This window comes from Ostrea edulis, chromosome 4 (assembly GCF_947568905.1).
Source record: "Ostrea edulis chromosome 4, xbOstEdul1.1, whole genome shotgun sequence".
Classification (NCBI taxonomy): domain Eukaryota; kingdom Metazoa; phylum Mollusca; class Bivalvia; order Ostreida; family Ostreidae; genus Ostrea; species Ostrea edulis.
This window is the reverse complement of record NC_079167.1, coordinates 8,280,157-8,288,717: the sequence shown is the minus strand read 5'-3', so window position 1 is coordinate 8,288,717 and position 8,561 is coordinate 8,280,157. Positions and strand designations below refer to the sequence as shown.

General features: G+C 32.3%; 2 protein-coding genes across 2 annotated transcripts; one reads left to right on the top strand and one right to left on the bottom strand.

The window, feature by feature from the left end:
* Positions 1-3,045: 3,045 nt before the first annotated feature.
* Positions 3,046-5,247, top strand: LOC125668136 (uncharacterized). The gene is made up of 2 exons (XM_048901944.2): positions 3,046-3,591; positions 5,236-5,247. Exons 1-2 carry the CDS (start codon positions 3,046-3,048, stop codon positions 5,245-5,247), a joined length of 558 nt encoding a protein of 185 aa, XP_048757901.1.
* Positions 5,248-5,659: 412 nt separating this feature from the next.
* LOC125672404 (uncharacterized) lies at positions 5,660-6,944 on the bottom strand. The gene has a single exon (XM_048908652.2). It carries the CDS (start codon positions 6,942-6,944, stop codon positions 6,516-6,518), a length of 429 nt encoding a protein of 142 aa, XP_048764609.1. The 3' UTR covers positions 5,660-6,515.
* Positions 6,945-8,561: the final 1,617 nt, after the last annotated feature.

Genomic DNA, 8,561 nt, shown 5'->3' with positions numbered 1-8,561 from the left:
CCCTCAAATCCACGTGTTTTTCACATGTGTGTAAACAAACGGAATGCACCTCAGGAAGTAGCCTCAGCTACCAACACCAAATAGTTCCTGTGTATACACTTGGGTATTTCTACAAATTACACAAAAATTCCCAACCAGGGGTACAAAAATTAAGAGAAGAAAACAAGAGGAAATGAGAAAAATCGCGCAAGAAAAAAAGTATTCCTTTAAATATATGAAACTACAATTGATTTCATTTTGACTGGACAATTACCGGTATGATACCTTAAGCATTATGGCGTCAGTACATCATCTTAATTTAATTAACAAATGATGTACTGTATGCGTGTCTATGTGTGTGTGTGTGTGTGTGTGTGTTTTTGATATCTATATATAAATTGTAAATTGATTAAATAATGTTTTAATTAACATACATATAGCTCTCAAAGAACCCAAATGAAAGTAGTACTGTGTATATTGAAAGATTCAGTAGAACTCCATCAAACAAAGTGTAATGGGGACGTTTTGGGGGACATATGTGACGGTCCCCGTTACAATTAGTACTAGTGTTTTATTATGATCAATAAAAAAAAGTCAGGGTACTGGAGTCAAATATGAATATTCTCTCTCTTTTGCTAATTAATAATTAAAGTCATTATTGAATCTAAAATCTTAAGGACTCTATTTCCCTCACAGTAACCGTTATGGAGAACAGGTCAGATCTCTCTCTCTCTCTCTCTCTCTCTCTCTCTCTCTCTCTCTCTCTCTCTCTCTCTCCATTTTCAGTTAAAGAAAATTAAAGTTATTCATGCATTAATTCAAAATGAAGTACACTGTACATGTAGTACTAGTTTTCAAATACAAGGTAAATCATGGTCTCTTGTTTTATAACAAAAAAAAATAGCGATATAAGAAGCAATCCTTTTTCCCACTCTCTGAGAGATAAGTGAAATTATGCTTTGATGTATTGTTACTTTTATTGGGAGAACTTATATTTCGTTTCAAAAATTACAGAAAATAGTAAAAATGACGTACATAGGAGACATATTTCAAGCCTTATAGAATACAGTACGACCTGAGCTTTTGGGGGCTTCGCCAGAGCTGGACCCTCTAGGGGCCTTAATTAAGGGTGCCCCATTTATACCATTTTCATCAACAATATCAACTACATAGCTTAAACCACTTTGTAATCAATTCTCGAAAAACACACAGTGACCTTTATATTGAAAAGGTTTGGTACACCACAATGGTTGTCATAGAACTTCATACAATTTCATATCATTGATGTCCTGGCATCTTTTTGTTACACCACAATGGTTGTCAGAGAACTTCATACAATTTCATATCATTGATGTCCTGGCATCTTTTGCATGAATTGAAAGATATGAATAATTCAGTATAGAACTTGTTACAATTGCTAATTAGTTCAAAGTCATTCAAAACGGGGTAGCGTTTGTTTTCAATATATAGTTGATATCAATATGTCATTCAATACAAAAACTATTCAAAAAGATCGTTTAAACTGGCATTGGAGGAATATATCTTCTCTATCAATGTTGCTTTTAATGACTTTATTTTGGATTCAATATCAACTAGATTGATATCACCTTTAGATATTTTCCCTATCATCGTATTTCTTTTAATTCTGTCCTTTTTGTTCTAATGTACTGCCTTCCATGTCACTTTTATTAAAACACAACACGGATTACAGTGAATTAACCAGTTCCATTTTATTTGCCACAAACAGTTCACATATAGGCGCGGATCCTAAATAGCGTGTGTGTGTCCCTGTTTAGTGTGTATACGTATGTGTGCATATATGGTAAAAAGCTACAATAAACAAATACAAGTATATAAATGAAACAAAGTCATAATGAAAAAGTAAATTAAGTTAGGTTACATTGCTACTAACATTAGATGCATGTAATTAACTACCTTAAAGTTCAAATGAACTTTACACTGGTATTTAAATTGCAACTCTAAAAAAACAAAGATATCAGAACTTGTAAAACTTACATCGTGATCGGCCACTGTTTTCCTAAATTTTAACATTTGCATAGTTGATCGAGTCTTTTACAGGAATGAATTGTGTAGGTGAAAAGCACACATAAATAGCCAAACTTACACAGGAACCCGCATTGGTTCATGATTAAGATAAATATCAAAATGCAGACCCTACCCAAGTTAGATAAACATAATTAACGCACTTTAACATAAACAGCAAATGCGAGCTAATGGTCAGTGCACTAAAATCAAGCGTGAGAATATGTATTTGTCAGTGCATAAAAAACCCGAACGAAATGCAATTATAAAAATTATAAGATGAATACACGACATTACATCCAAATAAAATGAAAAAAAAATTAAATAAGAAACAAGATTGTTTGATCTTTTGGATAATCGAGTATATTTCTGTATATGATAAATTTTGATATAGCAAGAGTATTGATTATACACACCTTTCCAAAAAATGATTCTGTTTTCAAAAAGCAGATAGCTCAGTTGGTAGAGCACATGCCTAGAGATTCTGGACTGCCCGGGTTCGAATCCCAGTCCGGTCCGGTGCATTTTCTCCCTTCCTATTACAAATCATTCATAGTAAACTTGCGTGGGATTACAAAATACCACCTCTGGACCATGATTCATGGTCTTTGCCACGTCCTAGACTCTAAATCTTGGTCCCAATGTGAAATTTCAAGGTATTATTATCCTAATGAATTCATTGGGTCTTTGTTAATTCTAAAAGAATTTCTGTCAATGAGGTAATTTCATTTGTATATTCATCACAGTTTAAAGAGCTTTTTCATGCATTTGTGATATTGTATGGTTCTGTATTACTAGTATGTGTAATGGTTCAAGGATTTTTCAGAAACATTTATAATTTCCCATTGTAAACCACACTGGTTATAACAATATTTTGCATCGGGATCGATATTCCAATGAGGTAACATCAGATGACGGTAAATCTAATATTAAATATCTATAAATAGAAATATCAAAAATAGAAATACTTTCTGTAACTATAAAACATCCATGGAAGCTGACATATCATGACTTTCAGAAGAGATGGGGAACCAGACTGGTAAGTTTCGCCGCCAGGATCGTGGCAGAATTCTGATATTGGGTTTAGATGCCGCAGGTAAATCTAGCATTCTGTGTTATTTCAAACCGGGTGAAAGAATTAATGTTGAAGCAGTTGAGGTCAGTGCTGAGAATGTGATGATGTGGATTGTTGGCACCCGGGACAGAAGTAGGCCGCTCTGGAAATATATCTACCCAAACATCCAGGCTCTGGTTTTAGTTGTCGATAGTGTCGACAAAGAGAAAATTATGGAAGCAAGAGATTTTCTCCATAGTTTTTTGATCGTTGATGATTTGAACGACGTTCCTATGGCGATCGCTCTCAATAAAAGGGATTTTCCAGACTGCATGACAAGAGAAGAGATGGTGGAAAAGTTAGATTTGGGAAAAATTCAGGAACAGAGACCTTGCGAAACTTTTCTCACGACAACCAAACCAACTTCTGATGTGGACACGGAGAATGATAAATTTCTTGAGTGGATTACTAGAGAAACTGGAAAAAGTCAAAATGAATCTCCAAAAAATAAAAAAGTGGGCTCTCTCTCTTCATTTATTTGGCAACCAATAATGAAAATGAAAAACAAAATGTTTGACTGATGCCATGCATTTCAACTGTAAAAGGAATGACGCAGATAGGATAAAGTGTGAAGTCATATAGATTTTTGAAAAATCTTTATTTCATTATTTGTGCTTGATAAAAATTTATCTTTAGAAGGAATCTTATTCACTGGGTATTATAAAAAAAGAAAATCTGGTAAACAATTTGATATTGAAGAGATTTATATTTTCTATAAATAAAATAATCAATTATCTATAATATCACAAAAATGTTTTCAAGGACAATAACTCCTATGCTGGTATTTATATATTATACGGTTATAATACAATGATTTCCTTGATATCCACAATTAATTCATAGATCTTTATAAAGAAGCAGTTTTTTTTTAAACTGATGAAATTAAAATTTTGTCATTTTAACCAGGTTTTTATATATTTTTATCATGCTATTTAATGTCTATGAAAATGTGGCGACTTTTTGATGTTGATGTAAACTTTTGTTTTTGTATGACTGACATCTTTAAAAATCTGGCAACATATATATTTTCTTCAGTTATTGAATATATTAATCTATAGTAAGAGGAAATCAATACAACTTTTCTGCTTTGAGCCATGAAGTCTGATAAGTCCCATGAGGGTTGATCTGCCATAAAGACTGTAATGGGCCTTGTACTTAATGTATATTTCTATGTTATTTTGATAAAATGTGAGATATAAGATGTGTATGTAAAAGTCAGGTCAAGCAATGTTAATTCAAGTAAGTATAAGTAAGTAAGTGGTCTGTTCATGGTTTGAATTTTCCTTGTACGAGTACTTGTGAGTAAAGGAGTTTATCAGAGCATAGGACATTTCATAACGAAAACAATGTAACGATGTACATGTAGAATGTATATATACGATGTATAATTCAAATTAGGGATTAAATATGAAAAATGCCTTTCTCTAATACAATGTACAAAGTAATTGCTTTATTTCTGTATGTTGTAACTCTGTAACTCGTCAATTAAAACATGAAACACGGAAGAATATTTTTTATTATTACGAAATCGACAGTGATAATTTTAACAGAATCGGCGCCCTTCATTTTGAGATATCATTAACTGCACGGTTATCACATTTACAGCAGTGATTGGTACTGTATCCTGTAGTTTACACGCAGGTCATACGCCAGTTATGCACGTAAACTGCATAATTGTTAACATCTGTTCTACACAGAGAGAGGGAGCAACTAACTTTTTAAAGGGTCATTCTCAGATATTCAACAATTTTTATGAACTGAAATTTTAATTTGTACAGTCGAAGAATTAAAATTAGCATATTTTCTTTTACAAAACAAATGTTCAATCATTGCTTTTCCAGGATTTGAAACTGAAAAGATAGTTTGTCATCATACTTTCGAGACATTTTGATTTATTTGGACCCTGTGGAAATGTTATGGACGTTACTTCATATTTATTTGTCCAAAAATTGAAACATGTATGAAAATGACCATCTCTGTTATATCAATGTGTTTTGAAACAGATTTCTCAAGTGTATCTGATTTCGTATCAACTTAAATTTTGGTATGGACGTTACTATGAATTTGGCAACTGTACTTTTTTTTTTTATTCATTGCAGGATAAGGTTTAGTACAGTTCATATACGTTATCTCTGAAAGTATTCAAAAAGAGAGATTTTGCATGGAGGAAAACTTCTGAAGAATACCTATAAATGATTATTTGCCTAAATGTTAGTATGGGCGTTATCAATTGACAGTTGACAATTCATCGATGGTAACATCCACAACATTGTACACAAGATAAAACAGAAAGAAACAAAGAGATACCTTACATGGCAACAGCCTCAAAAGGCACATACACTATTGAATTTAATTCATTAACATTGATGTACTCTCAAGGACTTTTTTGTTGTTGAAATAATTGAAAATGGACACTGAACATATACATGCCCATGTACTTGTACATAAGTAAAATGAATCCATTTCACCATCTGAAATCTTATTTTTTCCATTCATTAGAACTCTAAAGTGTAAATGTTAGGCTAGCATAATTTTTCTGTCAATTCATTTGTTATACAAAACAATGTTGTGGAGAAAAAATACATCACAATGCAGATTTTGTTTTGTTTAATAGATCAATTTTAAATTTTTTTTTTAATATAAATTTCCGACAATTTCCACTTCTGAAAAAACCAAAACAACATTCTACAATAGTTTGAATGCTAACTACATGTAATATCATTATCTGCATTATGCATTAAGATATACATGCATGTACACAAATGTTTCTATCATTATACAATATGCTTTTTCAACACCGTTTTCTATGTCCGTGTCAAATCCACAACTTGACTGCAAATTAATTCAGTTGATAATGTTTTCTCTATGGAGAAGAATGGTTTGAACATTCACTATGAATTTCAGATAATTGATAACATTGTTTGTTAACAATCTTGGATATAAGATTAATTTCATCAAACGGAAAATTATTAATGGACGTGATGAGCTTTAGTCAACTTCATTGTCAAAAGTGTAATGTCCAAACACATGGTACAGATGGTGTAGGTATCGCTGTCTGTGAAATTATTTCATAACTTGTAAATAAAAGTATGTGACATCATCCATTTATTTTTTCAATAACAATATCTAACTATTAGAAGTCATGCCAAGAAATCCCGTCCGGTCTTGAATTCGATGGCTTCAATAGGACCATATTACATGCTGATTAATAGTAGCCGTCGCTTATCTCTTAATTGTGGTCACTGATTTATAACGGTTTTTCTACACATGAGATTTTGTTAGGAATTTCGTGGCATGTCTCTAAAAAAAAAAAAAAATACTCTAGAAATTGTTCAAGACCAATCCTAGTAGATAGTTCTACTACTTATATCAAATCTCGTCAGTTAAACATCATGTTCTTCACTTTCATTATTGGTTGCCAAATGTATGAGAAAGGGTCCACCTTTTGATTTTTCGGAGAAAAAGCCTTTCGTCTTTTGGCTGTTTCCTTTGTAATCCACTCCAACAATTTATCAAATTCCGAGTCCACTTCAGCAGTGGGTTTAACTGTCGTCAGAAAAGCTTCACAGGGTCTCTGTTTCTGAATTTTCCTCAAATCTAACTTTTCCACCATCTCCTCTCTTGTCATGCAGTCTGGAAGATCCCTTTTATTGAGAGCAATAGCAACAGGAACACCGTTCAATTCATCCTCTGTAGGGATACTATAAAGTAACTCTCTTGCTTCTGTAATTCTCTCCCTGTCAACACTATCGAAAACAAACACCAATGCCTGACTGTTTTTGTAGTAATGCCTCCAGAGGGGCCGCATTTTGCATATCCCGAAGCATAAATTATTATGACACCGAGGCGAATCGGGCATATATATTATCATCGATAATACCGATCGAGGTATGAAAGCACCGAGACCCTAAGGTTTATTTGAATAGATAAAAGGAATCTCAGCGGATTTGATTATTAGCTTACCTGAACTGAAAGCTCAAGTGAGCTTTTCTGATCGCCTGTTGTCCGTCGTCTGGCCGTCCGTCCGTCCGTCTGTCTGTAAACTTTTTACATTTTCGACTTCTTCTCCAGAACCACTGTATGGGCCAATTTCTGTCAGTAAAATCAAAATTGATGGAAAACATATTGCAAAGCTTATCCGAAACTTTACTACAATTTTTGATCTATTAACACAATCACAATCAGGATTTAGAGAACTTCACTCTGACAGAAAGTTGTCTGAATGCAATAGATCGTGGTGAACTAATTGGCATTACATTTAAAGATTTCAGTAAGGCATTTGATTTAGTGAATCACGATATTCTTCTAGAGACATTAATTCAATACCAATTTGACCAAAATTTCCGAGTTTTATATGGAGCGCCAAATTTACATAAACTCAAATAATTGAAGGTATCTTTAATTGAATTAATGCACACATTCAATTATTGCTTTCATCAAATGAATTAATGCGCGCTTTAATTCAATTATTACTCTCATCAATTGAATTAATGCGCGCATCAGTTGAATTAATGAGAGCAATAATTGATTTAATGCGCCCATTAATTCAATTATTGCTCTTTCAATTCAATTGATGCTCTCATCAATTGAATTAATGAGAGCAATAATAGATTTGATGCGCGAATTAATTCAATTATTGCTCTCTTCAATTCAATTGATGAGAGCATCAATTGAAGTAATGAGAGCAATAATAGATTTGATGCGCGCATTAATTCCATTATTGCTCTCTTCAATTCAATTAACGAGAGCATCAATTTCGTAGAAACATTGCTCGCAATAATTAATTTAGAGCTCGGTATAAATAATTTGATGATATCTTTAATTCAATTGAAGATATCTTTAATTATTTACAATGCTTTTGTACAAGGAATTAATGCGCGCATCAATTCTTTTAAAGAGAGCAACAATTCAATTAAAGAGACCGTTAATTCAATTGTGGATATGTTAAATTGAAAATATCTTTAATTATATAGTTGCTCTCTATAAAAGAATTATTGCTCTATTCAAATGAATTAAAGATCTAATTTAATTTAATTCAATTGAAGAGAGCAATAATTGAATTAATGCGCGCATTAAATCAATAATTGCTCTCATCAAATGAATTAATGAGCGCATCAATTCAATTATTGCTCTCATCAATTGAATTAATGTGCGAATTATATCAATTATTGCTCTCTTCAATTGAATTGTAGCGCGCATCAATTCAATTGTTGATATCATTAATTCAGTTGAAGAAATCATTAATTCAATTAAAGCGCGCATCAATTCAGCTGAAGAATTAATGGTATCATGAATTCAATTAATTGAGCCCAATAATTAAGAAATGAAGATATCATTAATTATATGAAGAGATATTTCATTAAATTGTTGGGCGCATCAAATGAATTGATACAATCGTCAATTATTTGAGTTTATGTTAATTTGG

What these genes read in the sequence shown, in the direction of transcription:
- LOC125668136 (XM_048901944.2), top strand. Translation starts at nt 3,046, where the DNA reads ATGGGGAACCAGACTGGTAAGTTTCGCCGCCAGGATCGTGGCAGAATT.
- LOC125672404 (XM_048908652.2), bottom strand. Translation starts at nt 6,944, where the DNA reads ATGCGGCCCCTCTGGAGGCATTACTACAAAAACAGTCAGGCATTGGTG.